The following is a 26461-nucleotide window of genomic DNA, read 5'->3' as shown; positions in this document are numbered from 1 at the left end:
CGGAACTCATGCGTTGCCTGGTGACGCCCGCTGGGATCATGTTTTGCCTGGTGACACGCACGAGGCTCATGTGTTGCCTGATGGCGGGCGCAAGGCTCATGTCTTGCCTGGTGACATGCGCGGGGCTCATGTGCTGCCTGGTGGCAGGCACAGGGCTCATGTCTTGCCTCGTGAAGTGCGCGGGACTCATGCGTTTACAGGTCATGCGTTCGGGGCTCATGTGTTGCGTGGTGACGGACGCGGGGCTCATGTGTTGCGTAGTGACCCGCAGGGCTCATGTCTTGCCCGGTGACGTGCACGGGGCTCATGTGTTGCGTGGTGACGCGCGCGGCTTATATTTTGCCTGGTGACGGACGTAGGGCTTATGTCTCGCCTGGTGACGTGCGCGGGGCTCATGTGTGGCCTAGTGACGCGCGTGGGACTCATGCGTTGCCTGGTGACACGCTCGGGGCTCATGTGTTGCCTGGTGACGCGCGCGGCTCATGTGTTGCCTGGTGGCGGGCGCAGGGCTCATGTGTTGCCTGGTGACGCGCGCGGGACTCATGCGTTGCCTGGTGACACCAGCGGGGATCATGTGTTGCCTGGTGGCATGCGCGGGACTCATGTGTGACCTGGTGACGTGCGCTGGGATCATGTTTTGCCTGGTGATGCGCGGGGCTCATGTGTGTCCTGGTGACGCGCACGAGGCTCATGTGTTGCGTGGTGACGGACGCGAGGCTCATGTGTTGCGTAGTGACGCGCAGGGCTCATGTCTTGCCCGGTGACGTGCGCGGGGCTCATGTGTTGCCTGGAGACGCGCGCGGCTTATATTTTGCCTGGTGACGGACGTAGGGCTTATGTCTCGCCTGGTGACATGCGCGGGGCTCATGTGTGGCCTAGTGACGCGCGTGGGACTCATGCGTTGCCTGGTGACACGCTCGGGGCTCATGTGTTGCCTGGTGACGTGCGCGGACTCATGCATTGCCTGGTGACGTGCGCGGGGCTCATGTGTTGCCTGGTGGCGGGCGCAGGGCTCATGTGTTGCCTGGTGACGCGCGCGGGACTCATGCGTTGCCTGGTGACGCGCGCGGGCATCATGTGTTGCCTGTTAACGTGCGCGGGACTCATGTGTTGCCTGGTGACGTGCGCTGGGATCATATTTTGCCTGGTGATGCGCGGGGCTCATGTGTGTCCTGGTGACGCGCACGAGGCTCATGTGTTGCCTGATGGCGGGCGCAGGGCTCATGTCTTGCCTGGTGACGTGCGCGGGACTCATGTATTGCCTGGTGACGCGCGCGGGGCTCATGTGTTGCGTGGTGACGGGCGCGGGGCTCATGTGTTGCGTAGTGACGCGCAGGGCTCATGTCTTGCCTGGTGACACGCGCGGGGCTCATGTGTTGCCTGGTGACGCGCGCAGGGCTCATGTTTTGCCTGGCGACGCGCTGTGCTCATGTGTGTGCTGGTGATGCGCACAAGACTCATGTGTTGCCTGGTGGCAGGCACAGGGCTCATGTCTTGCCTCGTGAAGTGCGCGGGACTCATGCGTTTACAGGTGATGCGTGCGGGGCTCATGTGTTGCGTGGTGACGGACGCGGGGCTCATGTGTTGCGTAGTGACCCGCAGGGCTCATGTCTTGCCCGGTGACGTGCACGGGGCTCATGTGTTGCCTGGTGACGCGCGCGGCTTATATTTTGCCTGGTGACGGACGTAGGGCTTATGTCTCGCCTGGTGACGTGCGCGGGGCTCATGTGTGGCCTAGTGACGCGCGTGGGACTCATGCGTTGCCTGGTGACACGAGCGCGGCTCATGTGTTGCCTGGTGACGCGCGCGGCTCATGTGTTGCCTGGTGGCGGGCGCAGGGCTCATGTGTTGCCTGGTGACGCGCGCGGGACTCATGCGTTGCCTGGTGACACCAGCGGGGATCATGTGTTGCCTGGTGACGCGCGCAGGGCTCATGTCTTGCCTGGTGACGCGCGCGGGACTCATGTGTTGCCTGGTGATGCGCGCGGGAGCGCGGGACTCATGCGTTGCCTGGTGACGCGCGCGGGGCTAATGTGTTGCCTGGTGGCGGACTCATGTCTTGCCTGGTGACGCACGTGGGGCTCATGTGTTACCTAATGTGTTGCCTGGTGGCGGACTCATGTCTTGCCTGGTGACGCACGTGGGGCTCATGTGTTACCTGATGACGCGCGCCGGAGCGCGGGACTCATGCGTTGCCTGGTGACGCGCGCGGGGCTAATATAATGCCTGGTGGCGTGCTCATGCCTGGTGACACGCGGGTTCATGCCTGGTGACACGCTCGGGGCTCATGTGTTGCCTGGTGACGCGCGCGGCTCATGTGTTGCCTGGTGGCGGGCGCAGGGCTCATGTGTTGCCTGGTGACGCGCGCGGGACTCATGCGTTGCCTGGTGACACGCGCGGGGATCATGTGTTGCCTGGTGACGTGCGCGGGACTCATGTGTGACCTGGTGACGCGCGCTGGGATCATGTTTTGCCTGGTGATGCGCGGGGCTCATGTGTATCCTGGTGACGCGCACGAGGCTCATGTGTTGCCTGATGGCGGGCGCAGGGCTCATGTCTTGCCTGGTGACGCGTGCGGGACTCATGTGTTGCCTGGTGACGCGCGCGGGAGCGCGGGACTCATGCGTTGCCTGGTGACGCGCGCGGGGCTAATGTGTTGCTTGGTGGCGGACTCATGTCTTGCCTGGTGACGCGCGCGGGACTCATGCGTTGCCTAGTGACGCGCGCGGGGATCATGTGTTGCATGGTGACGTGCGCGGGACTCATGTGTTGCCTGGTGACGCGCGCTGGGATCATGTTTTGCCTGGTGATGTGCGGGGCTCATGTGTGTCCTGGTGACGCGCACGAGGCTCATGTGTTGCCTGATGGCGGGCGCAGGGCTCATGTCTTGCCTGGTGACGTGCACGGAACTCATGCGTTGCCTGGTGACGCCCGCTGGGATCATGTTTTGCCTGGTGACGTGCACGGAACTCATGCGTTGCCTGGTGACGCCCGCTGGGATCATGTTTTGCCTGGTGACACGCACGAGGCTCATGTGTTGCCTGATGGCGGGCGCAAGGCTCATGTCTTGCCTGGTGACATGCACGGGGCTCATGTGCTGCCTGGTGGCAGGCACAGGGCTCATGTCTTGCCTCGTGAAGTGCGCGGGACTCATGCGTTTACAGGTCATGCGTTCGGGGCTCATGTGTTGCGTGGTGACGGACGCGGGGCTCATGTGTTGCGTAGTGACCCGCAGGGCTCATGTCTTGCCCGGTGACGTGCACGGGGCTCATGTGTTGCGTGGTGACGCGCGCGGCTTATATTTTGCCTGGTGACGGACGTAGGGCTTATGTCTCGCCTGGTGACGTGCGCGGGGCTCATGTGTGGCCTAGTGACGCGCGTGGGACTCATGCGTTGCCTGGTGACACGCTCGGGGCTCATGTGTTGCCTGGTGACGCGCGCGGCTCATGTGTTGCCTGGTGGCGGGCGCAGGGCTCATGTGTTGCCTGGTGACGCGCGCGGGACTCATGCGTTGCCTGGTGACACCAGCGGGGATCATGTGTTGCCTGGTGGCATGCGCGGGACTCATGTGTGACCTGGTGACGCGCGCTGGGATCATGTTTTGCCTGGTGATGCGCGGGGCTCATGTGTGTCCTGGTGACGCGCACGAGGCTCATGTGTTGCCTGATGGCGGGCGCAGGGCTCATGTCTTGCCTGGTGACGCGCGTGGGACTCATGTGTTGCCTGGTGATGCGCGAGGCGCTAATGTGTTGCCTGGTTACGCGCGCTAGGCTCATTTGTTGCCTGGTGACGCGCGTGGAGCTCATGTGTTGCCTGGTGATGAGCGCGGGGCTCATGTTTTGCCTGGTGACGCGCACGAGGCTCATGTGTTGCCTGATGGCGGGCGCAAGGCTCATGTCTTGCTTGGTGACATGCACGGGGCTCATGTGCTGCCTGGTGATGAGCGCGGGGCTCATGTTTTGCCTGGTTACGCGTGCAGGGCTCATTTGTTGCCTGGTGACGCGCGTGGGGCTCATGTCTTGCCTGGTGATGCGCACGGGGCTCATGTGTTGCCTGGGGACGCGCGCGGGAGCGCGGGATTCATGCGCTGCCTGGTGACGCGCGCGGGGCTAATGTGTTGCCTGGTGGCAGGCTCATGTCTTGCCTGATGACGCGCGCGGGGCTCATGTGTTGCCTGGTGACACGCGCGGGGCTCATGTGTTGCCTGGTGACGCGCGCGGGACTCATGTGTTGCCTGGTGATGCGCGCGGGGCTAATGTATTGCCTGATGAAGCGCGTGGGGCTTATGTGTTGCCTGGTGACGCGCGCGGGGCTCTTGTGTTGCCTGGTGACGCGCGTGGGGCTCATTTGTTGCCTGGTGACGGGCGCGGGGCTCATGTCTTGCCTGGTGACGTGCGTGGAACTCATGTGTTGCCTGGTAACGCGCGTTGGGATCATGTTTTGCCTGGTGATGCGCGGGGCTTATGTGTGTCCTGGTGACGCGCACGAGGCTCATGTGTTGCCTGATGGCGGGCGCAGGGCTCATGTCTTGCCTGGTGATGCGCACGGGACTCATGTGTTGCCTGGTGATGCGAGAGGCGCTAATGTGTTGCCTGGTTACGCGCGCGAGGCGCTAATGTGTTGCCTGGTGACGCGCGCGGGGCTCATGTCTTGCCTGGTGATGAGCGTGGGGCTCATGTCTTGCCTGGTGACGCGCACGGGGCTCATGTGTTGCCTGGTGACGCGCGCTGGAGCGCGGGACTCATGTGTTGCCTGGTGACGCGCTCGGGGCTAATGTGTTGTCTGGTGGCGGGCGCAGGGCTCATGTCTTGCTTGGTGACGCGCGTGGAACTCATGAGTTGCCTGGTGACGCGCGAGGGGCTAATGTGTTGCCTGGTGAAGCGCGCGGGGCTCATGTGTTGCCTGGTGACGTGCGCGGGGCTCATGTTTTGTCTGGTGATGCTCGGGGCTCATGTGTTGCCTGGTGATGGACGCAGTGCTCTTGTCTTGCCTGGTGACGGGCGCGGGGCACATGTGTTTCCTGGTGATGCGCGCGGGACTCATGTGTTGCCTGGTGACGCGCGCGGGACTCATGTGTTGCCTGGTGATGCGCGCGGGGCTAATGTATTGCCTGATGAAGCGCGTGGGGCTTATGTGTTGCCTGGTGACGCGCGCGGGGCTCTTGTGTTGCCTGGTGACGCGCGTGGGGCTCATTTGTTGCCTGGTGACGGGCGCGGGGCTCATGTCTTGCCTGGTGACGTGCGTGGAACTCATGTGTTGCCTGGTAACGCGCGTTGGGATCATGTTTTGCCTGGTGATGCGCGGGGCTTATGTGTGTCCTGGTGACGCGCACGAGGCTCATGTGTTGCCTGATGGCGGGCGCAGGGCTCATGTCTTGCCTGGTGATGCGCACGGGACTCATGTGTTGCCTGGTGATGCGAGAGGCGCTAATGTGTTGCCTGGTTACGCGCGCGAGGCGCTAATGTGTTGCCTGGTGACGCGCGCGGGGCTCATGTCTTGCCTGGTGATGAGCGTGGGGCTCATGTCTTGCCTGGTGACGCGCACGGGGCTCATGTGTTGCCTGGTGACGCGCGCTGGAGCGCGGGACTCATGTGTTGCCGGGTGACGCGCTCGGGGCTAATGTGTTGTCTGGTGGCGGGCGCAGGGCTCATGTCTTGCTTGGTGACACGCGTGGAACTCATGAGTTGCCTGGTGACGCGCGAGGGGCTAATGTGTTGCCTGGTGAAGCGCGCGGGGCTCATGTGTTGCCTGGTGACGTGCGCGGGGCTCATGTTTTGTCTGGTGATGCTCGGGGCTCATGTGTTGCCTGGTGATGGACGCAGTGCTCTTGTCTTGCCTGGTGACGGGCGCGGGGCACATGTGTTGCCTGGTGATGCGCGCGGGACTCATGCGTTGCCTGGTGACGCACGCGGTGCTAATGTGTGGCCTGATGAAGTGCGCTGGGCTCATGTGTTGCCTGGTGACGCGTGTGGGGCTCATGTGTTTCCTAGTGACGCGCGTGGGGCTCATGTCTTGCCTGGTGACAGGCGCAGGGCTCATGTCTTGCCTGGTGACGTGCGCGGGATTCATGCGTTGCCTGGTGACGGGCGCTGGGATCATGTTTTGCCTGGTGACGCGCGGGACTCATGCGTTGCCTGGTGATGCACACGAGGCTTCTGTGTTGCCTGATGTGGGCGCAGGGCTCATGTCTTGCCTGGTGACGCGTGCGGGACTCTTGTGTTGCCTGGTGACGCACGCGGGGCTCATGTGTTACCTGGTGACGAGCGCAGGAGCGCGGGTCTCATGAGCTGCCTGGTGACGCGCGCGGGGCTCATGTTTTGCCTGGTGTGTCCTGGTGACGCGCACGAGGCTCAGGTGTTGCCTGATGGTGGGCGCAGGGCTCATATCTTGCCTGGTGTTGCCTGGTGATGCGCGCGGGGCTCATGTGTTGCCTGGTTACGCGTGCATGGCTCATAAGTTACCTGGTGACGCGCGCAGGAGCGTGGGACTCATGCTTTGCCTGGTGACGTGCGCGGGGCTCATTTGTTGCCTATTGTGTCCTGGTGACGAGCACGAGGCTCGGGTGTTGCCTGATGGTGGGCGCAGGGCTCATGTCTTGCCTGGTGAAGCGCGCGGGACTCATGTGTTGCCTGGTGAACGCGCGCTGGGCTCATGTGTCGCCTGGTGACGCGCCCAGCTCATGTGTTGCATGGTGATGCGCTCGACTCATGTGTTGCGTGGTCATGTTTTGTGTGGTGTCGCGCGCGGTTCATGTTTTGCCTAGTGTCGTGCGTGGGGCTCATGTGTTGCCTGGTGATGCACCTGGGGACTCATGTGTTGTCTAGTGACGCACACAGGGCTCATGTGTTGCCTGGTGACGCGTGCGGGGCTCATGTGTTGTCTGGTGATGCGCCCGGCTCATTTGTTGCCTGGTGACGTGCGCAGGGCTCATGTGTTGTGTGGTGACGGACGCGGGACTCATGTGATGCCTGGTGACAAGCGCGGGGCTCATGTGTTGCCTGGTGTGAGAATTGATACTGGCAGGGACTTCCCACTAAGCCTCGCCTCTTACTTGCTGAAAGCAAGCATAGCAGTCACATAATAACAGTACAGACAACAATAGATTCTGCAAGCAATAATAATATATTGAACAAAGTTGAATATACTCTTCATAGAATAAAAGTCTATAAAGTAATCGTGTAGATATTCCGCACAGAACAAATCCAAAGTTAAACCCTGCTTATAAATGCTTGCGACGATGGACCCCAACTTAGGACAGACCTCCTGCCTAATAATAAGATCCGTTGAAAATGTGTCTAAAAATGAAATTTTTGTTTCTAATTTTGCTGAACTTTTCTTCGGGTATATTTTTGCCAAACTGCAAACAGCTCAGTCCGACACAGGAGACTAAGAGAGGAAATCTGCTCCAGAGCTTCATTCCCATGGTGTGTGTTAGTGATAACACTCTCTTTACACTTCTTGAATTTAGACATTTCTAAAAAAAATTCACGTTCACTAACTAATCTGTTTTTATTTCTAGAGATCTGATAAAGATGTTTTTGAGGTTTGTCCATTTGACCTCGTGCTACCAAACCTTCCCAATGTCTTCAACATCTTAGTAACATCTAAGGAATCTCAGGTAGTCCATTATTAATCACGAAGAACCATATTGTGACCCTGCTGTAGTGACCTGTTTCTACTCAACAATTGAAAGGAGACAATGAATGCTTTAATTTGATTAATACTGAATGTATTCACCTTAATGCACTTGTTAAAGTCTGTCTTTGTTATTCCAGGGGTTAGCTGCAGCCAATGTGAGAAAGGTTCTGATTGAAATAAGAAAGTCCCCGTGGTTACAACAGAAGTCAATCGGTTATAAGCTTGCAGCCTGGGATGAGTTCCAACAAATTCTTCGTTACCATATAAATGCATTGGCCATGTGTGTAAGTTGTACAGCACTGATGAATATGCTGGTATTTTATAAACTATGCTATTAAGTCATTCATTAAGTAACAAAATATGTCTTTGCTTGATAGTGAAGGTACTGATAACAAATTCTTTCATGTTTTCAGTTTACAAAGATTGACGAAAATCCTCCTATCCTGGAAGAAATAACAAGATATTTCAGTAACCTCACGGAGATTGTCCAAAAGCAGGTATTAATAATGTTTGCAAGTACTTTCTGGCCAAACCCATCTCCACCCCTAATTCCAGCATCTTCTAGTTCAGGATAAGTTTCCCACGCGCATTTATTCTCAGCAAGTCATATTACAAGTCAAAACAATCATATAGCAGAGGATAGTGTCAGACATAGCATTGTCTCCCCATTTGCCTTTCTCTACTTTTACCATTTGTATAATTATTTCTCTATTCTTCTCTGCAGGGTGATACGGCGTGTGCTCGTGCTATCGCTACAACTAAAATTCAGGAGATTTTACTGCGGGTTGATCTACTTTACTCTTTAATGAGAAGATGGAATCTGAGAAAGCAACATCGCGTGTGACTCTTAGATACAGAGATGTTCGTGGCGTTCTTACACGGGATTCCAAATGGATCTCGCAATCAAAATCACATAGTCATTAAGGAACCATGAACCAAATACTATGAACTGAACAGTGGAGAATAAATATGAATATAACATGTACAACCGAGAATTATCTCGCAACATATCTTACTTTGAGTATGCTACTTTGAGAAAATAAACTTTGTATAAGCTGATAATTTGTGAAGTTGTTTTTTGTGCAATATAAATACACTGGAAAAAATGATATTTGACGCTCCAAATTTCAAGGTTGGATTTCAGACTGTCTTAGTTTAGAAGGGAAAATTTGTAATATAATATTGGTGGTCTCTAGAAATGTGTTGTACCTCGGTCAGCACTCATAGGTGAGAACTGGAACAGTTCCTAAAAAGTAATGCACAGTTTGGGTGGTAATATGAGTCTAAACGTCGAACCCTCACAGGGCCACTGGAGTTAGGGCCATTCCTGCTCTAATCAAGAAGGGGTGCCCTAAGTGGTGGCAGAGCCAAGAAAGGAGACAGTTCTGCTCTCTGACTATCTATTATCCAGAATATAACGCCACATACAAAGTCAATAGCTGACATCAAAAATCCAAGTATTTGTGTTTTTTTAGCACAATGTCTTGTGTTGTTCAGACTTTCAGCAGCATCGCTAGTCAACAAGAAAGAGGGAGATTTACATTGAGATATACAAAAAAGAAAAATATGTCTTTGCATAAAAAGATTCTACAAAACTTGTGTGTGGGAGGGAGGCGCGGCATGTAGTCCTGTGGAGGTGCCTTCACTGGCAACATAAGCAGGAAGCTTTTTGCAACAAAAAACAAACACTCTCGATGAGTCATTCAGGAAATGTAAACCTCAATATATCCTGTAGAGAAGATAGGCAATCTGAATTATATTCCGCACATAATATTAGTATGTAGAACAGGCCTGAAGATAATCCATGGAATAATATGGAGATTAATTACTAAAACACAGTGGACTCTTACAAAGAAGCTGGTTATTAAAACCCAAGTTGAGAAGCTTAAACTGAGAGGTTGAGTCCTAAAAGTCCATACTGGTCTACCACTAGACCACCGCGTTTAGTCTTCAATTAGATAATTATTTTAATAGACGGCCACCGCCGCCGCCGACACCACCATCACCACCACCACCATCTAGTACTGCACCTTCTAACCCTAAGTCCTAAAAATTGTTAGAGGACAGATATCTTGGAAGGCGACAGCTTCCGCCGCTGCCGCCACCACTGTTACCACCACCATCTAATACCGCACCTTCTAACTTTAAGTCCATAAAATAGTTAGAGGACAGATTTCTTGAACGGTGTCAGCCGCCGCCGCTGCCGCCACCATCTAGTCTCAGTGTGGAAACAGAAAATCAGGGTCTGGTGCTGGGTAACCACACGCCCCCTGGGTTTGTGCGGCCACCGGGTTTGTGCGGCCACATACCAAGGCCCTGAAGCAGCTCCATACTGTGACTCCCATCTTCCTCATCAGGAACGCAGTGCTAGACGGTGGTGGTGGTGGCGGTGGTGGCGGCGCCCATCGCCGTCCAAGAAATCTGTCCTCTAACAATTTTTGGGACTTAAAGTTAGAAGGTGCAGTACTAGGTGCGCGAAGGGGGTGCTCAGCTGTTGCATATGACGCGCGCGGGGCTCATGTGTTGCCTGGTGACGGGCGCGAGGCTCATGTGTTGTCTGGTGACGCGCAGGGCTCATGTGTGGCCTGGTGATGCGCGCTGGACTTGTGTTGCTTGGTGACGCGCAGGGGGCTCATCTGTTGCCTGGTGATGCGCGCGGGGCTCATGTGTTGCGAGGTGACGCGCAGGGGGCTCATCTGTTGCCTGGTGATGCGCGCGGGGCTCATGTGTTGCGAGGTGACGCGCGCAGGGCTCTTTTGTTGGCTGGTGACTCGTGCGGCTCATATTTTGCATTGGTGACGCCCGCTGGGCTCATGTTTTGCCTGGTGACGCCCGCTGGGCTCATGTTTTGCCTGGTGACGCATGGGGCTCATGTGTGTCCTGGTGAAGCGCACGAGGCTCATGTGTTGCCTGGTGACAGGCGCAGGGCTCATGTCTTGCCTGGTGACGCGCTCGGCTCATTAGTTGCCTGGTGACATGCGCGGGGCTCATGTGTTGCCTGGTGATCCGCACGGGCTCATGTGTTGCCTGGTGATGCGCACGGGCTCATGTGTTGCCTGGTGATGCACGCTGGGCTCATGTGTTGCCTGGTGACACGCTCGGGGCTCATGTGTTGCCTGGTGACGCGTGCGGGGCTCATGTGTTGCCTGGTGACATGCACGGGGCTCATGTGTTGCCTGGTGACGCGCACGGGGCTCATATGTTGCCTGGTGATGCGCACTGGGCTCATGTGTTGCATGGTGATGAGCGCGGGACTCATGTGTTGCGCGGTGACTGGCGCGGGGCTCATGTGTTGCGTAGTGATGCACGTGGGGCTCATGTGTTGCCTGGTCATACGCACGGGGCTCATGTGTGGCCAGGTTACGTGCGCTGGTCTCATGTGTTGCCTGGTGACACGTGCGGGGCTTATGTGTTGCCTGGTGACGTGCGCGAGGCTCATGTGTTGCCTTGTGACGGGCGCAGGGCTCATGTGTTTCCTGGTGACGCGCGCGGGGCTCATGTGTTGCATGGTGACGCGCGCGGGACTCATGCGTTGCCTGGTGACGCGCGCGGGGCTTATGTGTTGCGTTGTGACGGGCGCGGGGTTCATGTGTTGCCTGGTGACGTGCGCGGGGCTCATGTGTTGCGTGGTGACGGGCGCGGGGCTCATGTGTTGTTTATTGATGCGAGCGGGGCTCATGTGTGGCCTGGTGATGCGCGTGTGGCTCTGGTGTTGCCTGGTGATGGTCGTGGGGCTCATGTGTCCTCGTGACGCGCACTGGACTCATGTGTTGCCTGGTGACGCGCACGGGGCTCATGCGTTGCGAGGTGACGCGCGCAGGGTTCTTTTGCTGGCTGGTGACTCGCGCGGCTCATATTTTGCCTGGTGACGCGCGCTGGGCTCATGTTTTGCCTGGTGACACACGGGGCTCATGTGTGTCCTGGTGACGTGCACGAGGCTCATGTGTTGCTTGGTGACGCGTGCAGGGCTAATGTGTTGCCTGGTTATGCGCGTGGCTCATGCGTCACCACGCAACACAAGACCCCCGCTTGCGTCACCAGGTAGAGCATTAGCTCCGCACGCGTCACCAGGCCACACATGAGCCCTGCACGCGTCACCAGGCAACACATGAGCCGCGCGCATCACCAGGCACCACATGAGCCCAGTGCGCGTCACCAGGCAACACATGAGCCCCACGCCCGTCACAACACATGTCATCTCATTTGTTGCCTGGTGACGCGTGTGGGACTCATGCGTTGCCTGGTGACGCGTGCGGGACTCATGCGTTGCCTGGTGAAGCGCACGGGGCTCATGTGTTGCCTGGTGACGTGCGCGGGGCTCATGTTTTGTCTGGTGACGCTCGGGGCTCATGTGTTGCCTGGTGATGGACGCAGTGCTCTTGTCTTGCCTGGTGACGGGCGCGGGGCACATGTGTTGCCTGGTGATGCGCGCGGGACTCATGCGTTGCCTGGTGACGCACGCGGTGCTAATGTGTGGCCTGATGAAGTGCGCTGGGCTCATGTGTTGCCTGGTGACGCGTGTGGGGCTCATGTGTTTCCTAGTGACGCGCGTGGGGCTCATGTCTTGCCTGGTGACAGGCGCAGGGCTCATGTCTTGCCTGGTGACGTGCGCGGGACTCATGCGTTGCCTGGTGACGGGCGCTGGGATCATGTTTTGCCTGGTGACGCGCGGGACTCATGCGTTGCCTGGTGATGCACACGAGGCTTCTGTGTTGCCTGATGTGGGCGCAGGGCTCATGTCTTGCCTGGTGACGCGTGCGGGACTCTTGTGTTGCCTGGTGACGCACGCGGGGCTCATGTGTTACCTGGTGACGAGCGCAGGAGCGCGGGTCTCATGCGCTGCCTGGTGACGCGCGCGGGGCTCATGTTTTGCCTGGTGTGTCCTGGTGACGCGCACGAGGCTCAGGTGTTGCCTGATGGTGGGCGCAGGGCTCATATCTTGCCTGGTGTTGCCTGGTGATGCGCGCGGGGCTCATGTGTTGCCTGGTTACGCGTGCATGGCTCATAAGTTACCTGGTGACGCGCGCAGGAGCGTGGGACTCATGCTTTGCCTGGTGACGTGCGCGGGGCTCATTTGTTGCCTATTGTGTCCTGGTGACGAGCACGAGGCTCGGGTGTTGCCTGATGGTGGGCGCAGGGCTCATGTCTTGCCTGGTGAAGCGCGCGGGACTCATGTGTTGCCTGGTGAACGCGCGCTGGGCTCATGTGTCGCCTGGTGACGCGCCCAGCTCATGTGTTGCATGGTGATGCGCTCGACTCATGTGTTGCGTGGTCATGTTTTGTGTGGTGTCGCGCGCGGTTCATGTTTTGCCTAGTGTCGTGCGTGGGGCTCATGTGTTGCCTGGTGATGCACCTGGGGACTCATGTGTTGCCTAGTGACGCACACAGGGCTCATGTGTTGCCTGGTGACGCGTGCGGGGCTCATGTGTTGTCTGGTGATGCGCCCGGCTCATTTGTTGCCTGGTGACGTGCGCAGGGCTCATGTGTTGCGTGGTGACGGACGCGGGACTCATGTGATGCCTGGTGACACGCGCGGGGCTCATGTGTTGCCTGGTGTGAGAATTGATACTTGCAGGGACTTCCCACTAAGCCTCGCCTCTTACTTGCTGAAAGCAAGCATAGCAGTCACATAATAACAGTACAGACAACAATAGATTCTGCAAGCAATAATAATATATTGAACAAAGTTGAATATACTCTTCATAGAATAAAAGTCTATAAAGTAATCGTGTAGATATTCCGCACAGAACAAATCCAAAGTTAAACCCTGCTTATAAATGCTTGCGACGATGGACCCCAACTTAGGACAGACCTCCTGCCTAATAATAAGATCCGTTGAAAATGTGTCTAAAAATGAAATTTTTGTTTCTAATTTTGCTGAACTTTTCTTCGGGTATATTTTTGCCAAACTGCAAACAGCTCAGTCCGACACAGGAGACTAAGAGAGGAAATCTGCTCCAGAGCTTCATTCCCATGGTGTGTGTTAGTGATAACACTCTCTTTACACTTCTTGAATTTAGACATTTCTAAAAAAAATTCACGTTCACTAACTAATCTGTTTTTATTTCTAGAGATCTGATAAAGATGTTTTTGAGGTTTGTCCATTTGACCTCGAGCTACCAAACCTTCCCAATGTCTTCAACATCTTAGTAACATCTAAGGAATCTCAGGTAGTCCATTATTAATCACGAAGAACCATATTGTGACCCTGCTGTAGTGACCTGTTTCTACTCAACAATTGAAAGGAGACAATGAATGCTTTAATTTGATTAATACTGAATGTATTCACCTTAATGCACTTGTTAAAGTCTGTCTTTGTTATTCCAGGGGTTAGCTGCAGCCAATGTGAGAAAGGTTCTGATTGAAATAAGAAAGTCCCCGTGGTTACAACAGAAGTCAATCGGTTATAAGCTTGCAGCCTGGGATGAGTTCCAACAAATTCTTCGTTACCATATAAATGCATTGGCCATGTGTGTAAGTTGTACAGCACTGATGAATATGCTGGTATTTTATAAACTATGCTATTAAGTCATTCATTAAGTAACAAAATCTGTCTTTGCTTGATAGTGAAGGTACTGATAACAAATTCTTTCATGTTTTCAGTTTACAAAGATTGACGAAAATCCTCCTATCCTGGAAGAAATAACAAGATATTTCAGTAACCTCACGGAGATTGTCCAAAAGCAGGTATTAATAATGTTTGCAAATACTTTCTGGCCAAACCCGTCTCCACCCCTAATTCCAGCATCTTCTAGTTCAGGATAAGTTTCCCACGCGCATTTATTCTCAGCAAGTCATATTACAAGTCAAAACAATCATATAGCAGAGGATAGTGTCAGACATAGCATTGTCTCCCCATTTGCCTTTCTCTACTTTTACCATTTGTATAATTATTTCTCTATTCTTCTCTGCAGGGTGATACGGCGTGTGCTCGTGCTATCGCTACAACTAAAATTCAGGAGATTTTACTGCGGGTTGATCTACTTTACTCTTTAATGAGAAGATGGAATCTGAGAAAGCAACATCGCGTGTGACTCTTAGATACAGAGATGTTCGTGGCGTTCTTACACGGGATTCCAAATGGATCTCGCAATCAAAATCACATAGTCATTAAGGAACCATGAACCAAATACTATGAACTGAACAGTGGAGAATAAATATGAATATAACATGTACAACCGAGAATTATCTCGCAACATATCTTACTTTGAGTATGCTACTTTGAGAAAATAAACTTTGTATAAGCTGATAATTTGTGAAGTTTTTTTTTGTGCAATATAAATACACTGGAAAAAATGATATTTGACGCTCCAAATTTCAAGGTTGGATTTCAGACTGTCTTAGTTTAGAAGGGAAAATTTGTAATATAATATTGGTGGTCTCTAGAAATGTGTTGTACCTCGGTCAGCACTCAAAGGTGAGAACTGGAACAGTTCCTAAAAAGTAATGCACAGTTTGGGTGGTAATATGAGTCTAAACGTCGAACCCTCACAGGGCCACTGGAGTTAGTGCCATTCCTGCTCTAATCAAGAAGGGGTGCCCTAAGTGGTGGCAGAGCCAAGAAAGGAGACAGTTCTGCTCTCTGACTATCTATTATCCAGAATATAACGCCACATACAAAGTCAATAGCTGACATCAAAAATCCAAGTATTTGTGTTTTTTTAGCACAATGTCTTGTGTTGTTCAGACTTTCAGCAGCATCGCTAGTCAACAAGAAAGAGGGAGATTTACATTGAGATATACAAAAAAGAAAAATATGTCTTTGCATAAAAAGATTCTACAAAACTTGTGTGTGGGAGGGAGGCGCGGCATGTAGTCCTGTGGAGGTGCCTTCACTGGCAACATAAGCAGGAAGCTTTTTGCAACAAAAAACAAACACTCTCGATGAGTCATTCAGGAAATGTAAACCTCAATATATCCTGTAGAGAAGATAGGCAATCTGAATTATATTCCGCACATAATATTAGTATGTAGAACAGGCCTGAAGATAATCCATGGAATAATATGGAGATTAATTACTAAAACACAGTGGACTCTTACAAAGAAGCTGGTTATTAAAACCCAAGTTGAGAAGCTTAAACTGAGAGGTTGAGTCCTAAAAGTCCATACTGGTCTACCACTAGACCACCGCGTTTAGTCTTCAATTAGATAATTATTTTAATACACGGCCACCGCCGCCGCCGACACCACCATCACCACCACCACCATCTAGTACTGCACCTTCTAACCCTAAGTCCTAAAAATTGTTAGAGGACAGATATCTTGGAAGGCGACAGCTTCCGCCGCTGCCGCCACCACTGTTACCACCACCATCTAATACCGCACCTTCTAACTTTAAGTCCATAAAATAGTTAGAGGACAGATTTCTTGAACGGTGTCAGCCGCCGCCGCTGCCGCCACCATCTAGTCTCAGTGTGGAAACAGAAAATCAGGGTCTGGTGCTGGGTAACCACACGCCCCCTGGGTTTGTGCGGCCACCGGGTTTGTGCGGCCACATACCAAGGCCCTGAAGCAGCTCCATACTGTGACTCCCATCTTCCTCATCAGGAACGCAGTGCTAGACGGTGGTGGTGGTGGCGGTGGTGGCGGCGCCCATCGCCGTCCAAGAAATCTGTCCTCTAACAGGGCTCATGTCTTGCCTGGTGACGTGCGCGGGACTCATGCGTTGCCTGGTGACGGGCGCTGGGATCATGTTTTGCCTGGTGACGCGCGGGACTCATGCGTTGCCTGGTGATGCACACGAGGCTTCTGTGTTGCCTGATGTGGGCGCAGGGCTCATGTCTTGCCTGGTGACGCGTGCGGGACTCTTGTGTTGCCTGGTGACGCACGCGGGGCTCATGTGTTACCTGGTGACGAGCGCAGGAGCGCGGGTCTCATGCGCTGCCTGGTGACGCGCGCGGGGCTCATGTTTTGCCTGGTGTGTCCTGGTGACGCGCACGAGGCTCAGGTGTTGCCTGATGGTGGGCGCAGGGCTCATATCTTGCCTGGTGTTGCCTGGTGATGCGCGCGGGGCTCATGTGTTGCCTGGTTACGCGTGCATGGCTCATAAGTTACCTGGTGACGCGCGCAGGAGCGTGGGACTCATGGTTTGCCTGGTGACGTGCGCGGGGCTCATTTGTTGCCTATTGTGTCCTGGTGACGAGCACGAGGCTCGGGTGTTGCCTGATGGTGGGCGCAGGGCTCATGTCTTGCCTGGTGAAGCGCGCGGGACTCATGTGTTGCCTGGTGAACGCGCGCTGGGCTCATGTGTCGCCTGGTGACGCGCCCAGCTCATGTGTTGCATGGTGATGCGCTCGACTCATGTGTTGCGTGGTCATGTTTTGTGTGGTGTCGCGCGCGGTTCATGTTTTGCCTAGTGTCGTACGTGGGGCTCATGTGTTGCCTGGTGATGCACCTGGGGACTCATGTGTTGCCTAGTGACGCACACAGGGCTCATGTGTTGCCTGGTGACGCGTGCGGGGCTCATGTGTTGTCTGGTGATGCGCCCGGCTCATTTGTTGCCTGGTGACGTGCGCAGGGCTCATGTGTTGCGTGGTGACGGACGCGGGACTCATGTGATGCCTGGTGACACGCGCGGGGCTCATGTGTTGCCTGGTGTGAGAATTGATACTGGCAGGGACTTCCCACTAAGCCTCGCCTCTTACTTGCTGAAAGCAAGCATAGCAGTCACATAATAACAGTACAGACAACAATAGATTCTGCAAGCAATAACAATATATTGAACAAAGTTGAATATACTCTTCATAGAATAAAAGTCTATAAAGTAATCGTGTAGATATTCCGCACAGAACAAATCCAAAGTTAAACCCTGCTTATAAATGCTTGCGACGATGGACCCCAACTTAGGACAGACCTCCTGCCTAATATTAAGATCCGTTGAAAATGTGTCTAAAAATGAAATTTTTGTTTCTAATTTTGCTGAACTTTTCTTCGGGTATATTTTTGCCAAACTGCAAACAGCTCAGTCCGACACAGGAGACTAAGAGAGGAAATCTGCTCCAGAGCTTCATTCCCATGGTGTGTGTTAGTGATAACACTCTCTTTACACTTCTTGAATTTAGACATTTCTAAAAAAAAATTCACGTTCACTAACTAATCTGTTTTTATTTCTAGAGATCTGATAAAGATGTTTTTGAGGTTTGTCCATTTGACCTCGAGCTACCAAACCTTCCCAATGTCTTCAACATCTTAGTAACATCTAAGGAATCTCAGGTAGTCCATTATTAATCACGAAGAACCATATTGTGACCCTGCTGTAGTGACCTGTTTCTACTCAACAATTGAAAGGAGACAATGAATGCTTTAATTTGATTAATACTGAATGTATTCACCTTAATGCACTTGTTAAAGTCTGTCTTTGTTATTCCAGGGGTTAGCTGCAGCCAATGTGAGAAAGGTTCTGATTGAAATAAGAAAGTCCCCGTGGTTACAACAGAAGTCAATCGGTTATAAGCTTGCAGCCTGGGATGAGTTCCAACAAATTCTTCGTTACCATATAAATGCATTGGCCATGTGTGTAAGTTGTACAGCACTGATGAATATGCTGGTATTTTATAAACTATGCTATTAAGTCATTCATTAAGTAACAAAATCTGTCTTTGCTTGATAGTGAAGGTACTGATAACAAATTCTTTCATGTTTTCAGTTTACAAAGATTGACGAAAATCCTCCTATCCTGGAAGAAATAACAAGATATTTCAGTAACCTCACGGAGATTGTCCAAAAGCAGGTATTAATAATGTTTGCAAATACTTTCTGGCCAAACCCGTCTCCACCCCTAATTCCAGCATCTTCTAGTTCAGGATAAGTTTCCCACGCGCATTTATTCTCAGCAAGTCATATTACAAGTCAAAACAATCATATAGCAGAGGATAGTGTCAGACATAGCATTGTCTCCCCATTTGCCTTTCTCTACTTTTACCATTTGTATAATTATTTCTCTATTCTTCTCTGCAGGGTGATACGGCGTGTGCTCGTGCTATCGCTACAACTAAAATTCAGGAGATTTTACTGCGGGTTGATCTACTTTACTCTTTAATGAGAAGATGGAATCTGAGAAAGCAACATCGCGTGTGACTCTTAGATACAGAGATGTTCGTGGCGTTCTTACACGGGATTCCAAATGGATCTCGCAATCAAAATCACATAGTCATGAAGGAACCATGAACCAAATACTATGAACTGAACAGTGGAGAATAAATATGAATATAACATGTACAACCGAGAATTATCTCGCAACATATCTTACTTTGAGTATGCTACTTTGAGAAAATAAACTTTGTATAAGCTGATAATTTGTGAAGTTGTTTTTTGTGCAATATAAATACACTGGAAAAAATGATATTTGACGCTCCAAATTTCAAGGTTGGATTTCAGACTGTCTTAGTTTAGAAGGGAAAATTTGAAATATAATATTGGTGGTCTCTAGAAATGTGTTGTACCTCGGTCAGCACTCAAAGGTGAGAACTGGAACAGTTCCTAAAAAGTAATGCACAGTTTGGGTGGTAATATGAGTCTAAACGTCGAACCCTCACAGGGCCACTGGAGTTAGTGCCATTCCTGCTCTAATCAAGAAGGGGTGCCCTAAGTGGTGGCAGAGCCAAGAAAGGAGACAGTTCTGCTCTCTGACTATCTATTATCCAGAATATAACGCCACATACAAAGTCAATAGCTGACATCAAAAATCCAAGTATTTGTGTTTTTTTAGCACAATGTCTTGTGTTGTTCAGACTTTCAGCAGCATCGCTAGTCAACAAGAAAGAGGGAGATTTACATTGAGATATACAAAAAAGAAAAATATGTCTTTGCATAAAAAGATTCTACAAAACTTGTGTGTGGGAGGGAGGCGCGGCATGTAGTCCTGTGGAGGTGCCTTCACTGGCAACATAAGCAGGAAGCTTTTTGCAACAAAAAACAAACACTCTCGATGAGTCATTCAGGAAATGTAAACCTCAATATATCCTGTAGAGAAGATAGGCAATCTGAATTATATTCCGCACATAATATTAGTATGTAGAACAGGCCTGAAGATAATCCATGGAATAATATGGAGATTAATTACTAAAACACAGTGGACTCTTACAAAGAAGCTGGTTATTAAAACCCAAGTTGAGAAGCTTAAACAGAGAGGTTGAGTCCTAAAAGTCCATACTGGTCTACCACTAGACCACCGCGTTTAGTCTTCAATTAGATAATTATTTTAATACACGGCCACCGCCGCCGCCGACACCACCATCACCACCACCACCATCTAGTACTGCACCTTCTAACCCTAAGTCCTAAAAATTGTTAGAGGACAGATATCTTGGAAGGCGACAGCTTCCGCCGCTGCCGCCACCACTGTTACCACCACCATCTAATACCGCACCTTCTAACTTTAAGTCCATAAAATAGTTAGAGGACAGATTTCTTGAACGGTGTCAGCCGCCGCCGCTGCCGCCACCATCTAGTCTCAGTGTGGAAACAGAAAATCAGGGTCTGGTGCTGGGTAACCACACGCCCCCTGGGTTTGTGCGGCCACCGGGTTTGTGCGGCCACATACCAAGGCCCTGAAGCAGCTCCATACTGTGACTCCCATCTTCCTCATCAGGAACGCAGTGCTAGACGGTGGTGGTGGTGGCGGTGGTGGCGGCGCCCATCGCCGTCCAAGAAATCTGTCCTCTAACAATTTTTGGGACTTAAAGTTAGAAGGTGCAGTACTAGGTGCGCGAAGGGGGTGCTCAGCTGTTGCATATGACGCGCGCGGGGCTCATGTGTTGCCTGGTGACGGGCGCGAGGCTCATGTGTTGTCTGGTGACGCGCAGGGCTCATGTGTGGCCTGGTGATGCGCGCTGGACTTGTGTTGCTTGGTGACGCGCAGGGGGCTCATCTGTTGCCTGGTGATGCGCGCGGGGCTCATGTGTTGCGAGGTGACGCGCAGGGGGCTCATCTGTTGCCTGGTGATGCGCGCGGGGCTCATGTGTTGCGAGGTGACGCGCGCAGGGCTCTTTTGTTGGCTGGTGACTCGTGCGGCTCATATTTTGCATTGGTGACGCCCGCTGGGCTCATGTTTTGCCTGGTGACGCCCGCTGGGCTCATGTTTTGCCTGGTGACGCATGGGGCTCATGTGTGTCCTGGTGAAGCGCACGAGGCTCATGTGTTGCCTGGTGACAGGCGCAGGGCTCATGTCATGCCTGGTGACGCGCTCGGCTCATGAGTTGCCTGGTGACATGCGCGGGGCTCATGTGTTGCCTGGTGATGCGCGCTGGGCTCATGTGTTGCCTGGTGATGCACGCTGGGCTCATGTGTTGCCTGGTGACACGCTCGGGGCTCATGTGTTGCCTGGTGACGCGTGCGGGGCTCATGTGTTGCCTGGTGACATGCACGGGGCTCATGTGTTGCCTGGTGACGCGCACGGGGCTCATATGTTGCCTGGTGATGCGCACTGGGCTCATGTGTTGCATGGTGATGAGCGCGGGACTCATGTGTTGCGCGGTGACTGGCGCGGGGCTCATGTGTTGCGTAGTGATGCACGTGGGGCTCATGTGTTGCCTGGTCATACGCACGGGGCTCATGTGTGGCCAGGTTACGTGCGCTGGTCTCATGTGTTGCCTGGTGACACGTGCAGGGCTCATGTGTTGCCTGGTGACGTGCGCGAGGCTCATGTGTTGCCTGGTGACGGGCGCAGGGCTCATGTGTTTCCTGGTGACGCGCGCGGGGCTCATGTGTTGCATGGTGACGCGCGCGGGACTCATGCGTTGCCTGGTGACGCGCGCGGGGCTTATGTGTTGCGTTGTGACGGGCGCGGGGTTCATGTGTTGCCTGGTGACGTGCGCGGGGCTCATGTGTTGCGTTGTGACGGGCGCGGGGCTCATGTGTTGTTTATTGATGCGAGCGGGGCTCATGTGTGGCCTGGTGATGCGCGTGTGGCTCTGGTGTTGCCTGGTGATGGTCGTGGGGCTCATGTGTCCTCGTGACGCGCACTGGACTCATGTGTTGCCTGGTGACGCGCACGGGGCTCATGCGTTGCGAGGTGACGCGCGCAGGGTTCTTTTGCTGGCTGGTGACTCGCGCGGCTCATATTTTGCCTGGTGACGCGCGCTGGGCTCATGTTTTGCCTGGTGACACACGGGGCTCATGTGTGTCCTGGTGACGTGCACGAGGCTCATGTGTTGCTTGGTGACGCGTGCAGGGCTAATGTGTTGCCTGGTTATGCGCGTGGCTCATGCGTCACCACGCAACACAAGACCCCCACTTGCGTCACCAGGTAGAGCATTAGCTCCGCACGCGTCACCAGGCCACACATGAGCCCTGCGCGCGTCACCAGGCAACACATGAGCCGCGCGCGTCACCAGGCACCACATGAGCCCAGTGCGCGTCACCAGGCAACACATGAGCCCCACGCCCGTCACAACACATGTCATCTCATTTGTTGCCTGGTGACGCGTGTGGGACTCATGCGTTGCCTGGTGACGCGTGTGGGACTCATGCGTTGCCTGGTGAAGCGCGCGGGGCTCATGTGTTGCCTGGTGACGTGCGCGGGGCTCATGTTTTGTCTGGTGACGCTCGGGGCTCATGTGTTGCCTGGTGATGGACGCAGTGCTCTTGTCTTGCCTGGTGACGGGCGCGGGGCACATGTGTTGCCTGGTGATGCGCGCGGGACTCATGCGTTGCCTGGTGACGCACGCGGTGCTAATGTGTGGCCTGATGAAGTGCGCTGGGCTCATGTGTTGCCTGGTGACGCGTGTGGGGCTCATGTGTTTCCTAGTGACGCGCGTGGGGCTCATGTCTTGCCTGGTGACAGGCGCAGGGCTCATGTCTTGCCTGGTGACGTGCGCGGGACTCATGCGTTGCCTGATGTGGGCGCAGGGCTCATGTCTTGCCTGGTGACGCGTGCGGGACTCTTGTGTTGCCTGGTGACGCACGCGGGGCTCATGTGTTACCTGGTGACGAGCGCAGGAGCGCGGGTCTCATGCGCTGCCTGGTGACGCGCGCGGGGCTCATGTTTTGCCTGGTGTGTCCTGGTGACGCGCACGAGGCTCAGGTGTTGCCTGATGGTGGGCGCAGGGCTCATATCTTGCCTGGTGTTGCCTGGTGATGCGCGCGGGGCTCATGTGTTGCCTGGTTACGCGTGCATGGCTCATAAGTTACCTGGTGACGCGCGCAGGAGCGTGGGACTCATGCTTTGCCTGGTGACGTGCGCGGGGCTCATTTGTTGCCTATTGTGTCCTGGTGACGAGCACGAGGCTCGGGTGTTGCCTGATGGTGGGCGCAGGGCTCATGTCTTGCCTGGTGAAGCGCGCGGGACTCATGTGTTGCCTGGTGAACGCGCGCTGGGCTCATGTGTCGCCTGGTGACGCGCCCAGCTCATGTGTTGCATGGTGATGCGCTCGACTCATGTGTTGCGTGGTCATGTTTTGTGTGGTGTCGCGCGCGGTTCATGTTTTGCCTAGTGTCGTGCGTGGGGCTCATGTGTTGCCTGGTGATGCACCTGGGGACTCATGTGTTGCCTAGTGACGCACACAGGGCTCATGTGTTGCCTGGTGACGCGTGCGGGGCTCATGTGTTGTCTGGTGATGCGCCCGGCTCATTTGTTGCCTGGTGACGTGCGCAGGGCTCATGTGTTGCGTGGTGACGGACGCGGGACTCATGTGATGCCTGGTGACACGCGCGGGGCTCATGTGTTGCCTGGTGTGAGAATTGATACTTGCAGGGACTTCCCACTAAGCCTCGCCTCTTACTTGCTGAAAGCAAGCATAGCAGTCACATAATAACAGTACAGACAACAATAGATTCTGCAAGCAATAATAATATATTGAACAAAGTTGAATATACTCTTCATAGAATAAAAGTCTATAAAGTAATCGTGTAGATATTCCGCACAGAACAAATCCAAAGTTAAACCCTGCTTATAAATGCTTGCGACGATGGACCCCAACTTAGGACAGACCTCCTGCCTAATAATAAGATCCGTTGAAAATGTGTCTAAAAATGAAATTTTTGTTTCTAATTTTGCTGAACTTTTCTTCGGGTATATTTTTGCCAAACTGCAAACAGCTCAGTCCGACACAGGAGACTAAGAGAGGAAATCTGCTCCAGAGCTTCATTCCCATGGTGTGTGTTAGTGATAACACTCTCTTTACACTTCTTGAATTTAGACATTTCTAAAAAAAATTCACGTTCACTAACTAATCTGTTTTTATTTCTAGAGATCTGATAAAGATGTTTTTGAGGTTTGTCCATTTGACCTCGAGCTACCAAACCTTCCCAATGTCTTCAACATCTTAGTAACATCTAAGGAATCTCAGGTAGTCCATTATTAATCACGAAGAACCATATTGTGACCCTGCTGTAGTGACCTGTTTCTACTCAACAATTGAAAGGAGACAATGAATGCTTTAATTTGATTAATACTGAATGTATTCACCTTAATGCACTTGTTAAAGTCTGTCTTTGTTATTCCAGGGGTTAGCTGCAGCCAATGTGAGAAAGGTTCTGATTGAAATAAGAAAGTCCCCGTGGTTACAACAGAAGTCAATCGGTTATAAGCTTGCAGCCTGGGATGAGTTCCAACAAATTCTTCGTTACCATATAAATGCATTGGCCATGTGTGTAAGTTGTACAGCACTGATGAATATGCTGGTATTTTATAAACTATGCTATTAAGTCATTCATTAAGTAACAAAATCTGTCTTTGCTTGATAGTGAAGGTACTGATAACAAATTCTTTCATGTTTTCAGTTTACAAAGATTGACGAAAATCCTCCTATCCTGGAAGAAATAACAAGATATTTCAGTAACCTCACGGAGATTGTCCAAAAGCAGGTATTAATAATGTTTGCAAATACTTTCTGGCCAAACCCGTCTCCACCCCTAATTCCAGCATCTTCTAGTTCAGGATAAGTTTCCCACGCGCATTTATTCTCAGCAAGTCATATTACAAGTCAAAACAATCATATAGCAGAGGATAGTGTCAGACATGGCATTGTCTCCCCATTTGCCTTTCTCTACTTTTACCATTTGTATAATTATTTCTCTATTCTTCTCTGCAGGGTGATACGGCGTGTGCTCGTGCTATCGCTACAACTAAAATTCAGGAGATTTTACTGCGGGTTGATCTACTTTACTCTTTAATGAGAAGATGGAATCTGAGAAAGCAACATCGCGTGTGACTCTTAGATACAGAGATGTTCGTGGCGTTCTTACACGGGATTCCAAATGGATCTCGCAATCAAACTCACATAGTCATTAAGGAACCATGAACCAAATACTATGAACTGAACAGTGGAGAATAAATATGAATATAACATGTACAACCGAGAATTATCTCGCAACATATCTTACTTTGAGTATGCTACTTTGAGAAAATAAACTTTGTATAAGCTGATAATTTGTGAAGTTGTTTTTTGTGCAATATAAATACACTGGAAAAAATGATATTTGACGCTCCAAATTTCAAGGTTGGATTTCAGACTGTCTTAGTTTAGAAGGGAAAATTTGTAATATAATATTGGTGGTCTCTAGAAATGTGTTGTACCTCGGTCAGCACTCAAAGGTGAGAACTGGAACAGTTCCTAAAAAGTAATGCACAGTTTGGGTGGTAATATGAGTCTAAACGTCGAACCCTCACAGGGCCACTGGAGTTAGGGCCATTCCTGCTCTAATCAAGAAGGGGTGCCCTAAGTGGTGGCAGAGCCAAGAAAGGAGACAGTTCTGCTCTCTGACTATCTATTATCCAGAATATAACGCCACATACAAAGTCAATAGCTGACATCAAAAATCCAAGTATTTGTGTTTTTTTAGCACAATGTCTTGTGTTGTTCAGACTTTCAGCAGCATCGCTAGTCAACAAGAAAGAGGGAGATTTACATTGAGATATACAAAAAAGAAAAATATGTCTTTGCATAAAAAGATTCTACAAAACTTGTGTGTGGGAGGGAGGCGCGGCATGTAGTCCTGTGGAGGTGCCTTCACTGGCAACATAAGCAGGAAGCTTTTTGCAACAAAAAACAAACACTCTCGATGAGTCATTCAGGAAATGTAAACCTCAATATATCCTGTAGAGAAGATAGGCAATCTGAATTATATTCCGCACATAATATTAGTATGTAGAACAGGCCTGAAGATAATCCATGGAATAATATGGAGATTAATTACTAAAACACAGTGGACTCTTACAAAGAAGCTGGTTATTAAAACCCAAGTTGAGAAGCTTAAACTGAGAGGTTGAGTCCTAAAAGTCCATACTGGTCTACCACTAGACCACCGCGTTTAGTCTTCAATTAGATAATTATTTTAATACACGGCCACCGCCGCCGCCGACACCACCATCACCACCACCACCATCTAGTACTGCACCTTCTAACCCTAAGTCCTAAAAATTGTTAGAGGACAGATATCTTGGAAGGCGACAGCTTCCGCCGCTGCCGCCACCACTGTTACCACCACCATCTAATACCGCACCTTCTAACTTTAAGTCCATAAAATAGTTAGAGGACAGATTTCTTGAACGGTGTCAGCCGCCGCCGCTGCCGCCACCATCTAGTCTCAGTGTGGAAACAGAAAATCAGGGTCTGGTGCTGGGTAACCACACGCCCCCTGGGTTTGTGCGGCCACCGGGTTTGTGCGGCCACATACCAAGGCCCTGAAGCAGCTCCATACTGTGACTCCCATCTTCCTCATCAGGAACGCAGTGCTAGACGGTGGTGGTGGTGGCGGTGGTGGCGGCGCCCATCGCCGTCCAAGAAATCTGTCCTCTAACAATTTTTGGGACTTAAAGTTAGAAGGTGCAGTACTAGGTGCGCGAAGGGGGTGCTCAGCTGTTGCATATGACGCGCGCGGGGCT

At 52.2% G+C, this 26461-nt stretch overlaps 1 protein-coding gene across 1 annotated transcript; it reads left to right on the top strand.

Annotated features, from left to right (window-relative positions):
- Positions 1-2794: 2794 nt before the first annotated feature.
- LOC134566203 (uncharacterized) lies at positions 2795-24788 on the top strand. Its single transcript, XM_063425910.1, has 17 exons — positions 2795-3139; positions 7520-7618; positions 7776-7922; positions 8052-8135; positions 8363-8476; positions 13710-13808; positions 13966-14112; positions 14242-14325; positions 14553-14666; positions 17752-17850; positions 18008-18154; positions 18284-18367; positions 18595-18708; positions 23826-23924; positions 24082-24228; positions 24358-24441; positions 24669-24788. Exons 1-17 carry the CDS (start codon positions 2795-2797, stop codon positions 24786-24788), a joined length of 2127 nt encoding a protein of 708 aa, XP_063281980.1.
- The last annotated feature ends 1673 nt before the right edge of the window (positions 24789-26461 follow it).

Source organism: Pelobates fuscus, chromosome 6 (genome assembly GCF_036172605.1).
Source record: "Pelobates fuscus isolate aPelFus1 chromosome 6, aPelFus1.pri, whole genome shotgun sequence".
NCBI classification, from domain to species: domain Eukaryota; kingdom Metazoa; phylum Chordata; class Amphibia; order Anura; family Pelobatidae; genus Pelobates; species Pelobates fuscus.
The sequence above is the reverse complement of the archived record's forward strand: the minus strand, read 5'-3'. Positions and strand labels throughout refer to the sequence as shown.

Coding starts and splice junctions, on each gene's coding strand:
- LOC134566203 (XM_063425910.1), top strand. CDS start 2,795: ATGTTTTGCCTGGTGATGTGCGGGGCTCATGTGTGTCCTGGTGACGCG. Junction 3,140..7,519: donor CTCATGTCTTGCCTCGTGAA/GTGCGCGGGACT, acceptor TTTTATTTCTAG/AGATCTGATAAAGATGTTTT. Junction 7,923..8,051: donor TAAATGCATTGGCCATGTGT/GTAAGTTGTACA, acceptor TCATGTTTTCAG/TTTACAAAGATTGACGAAAA.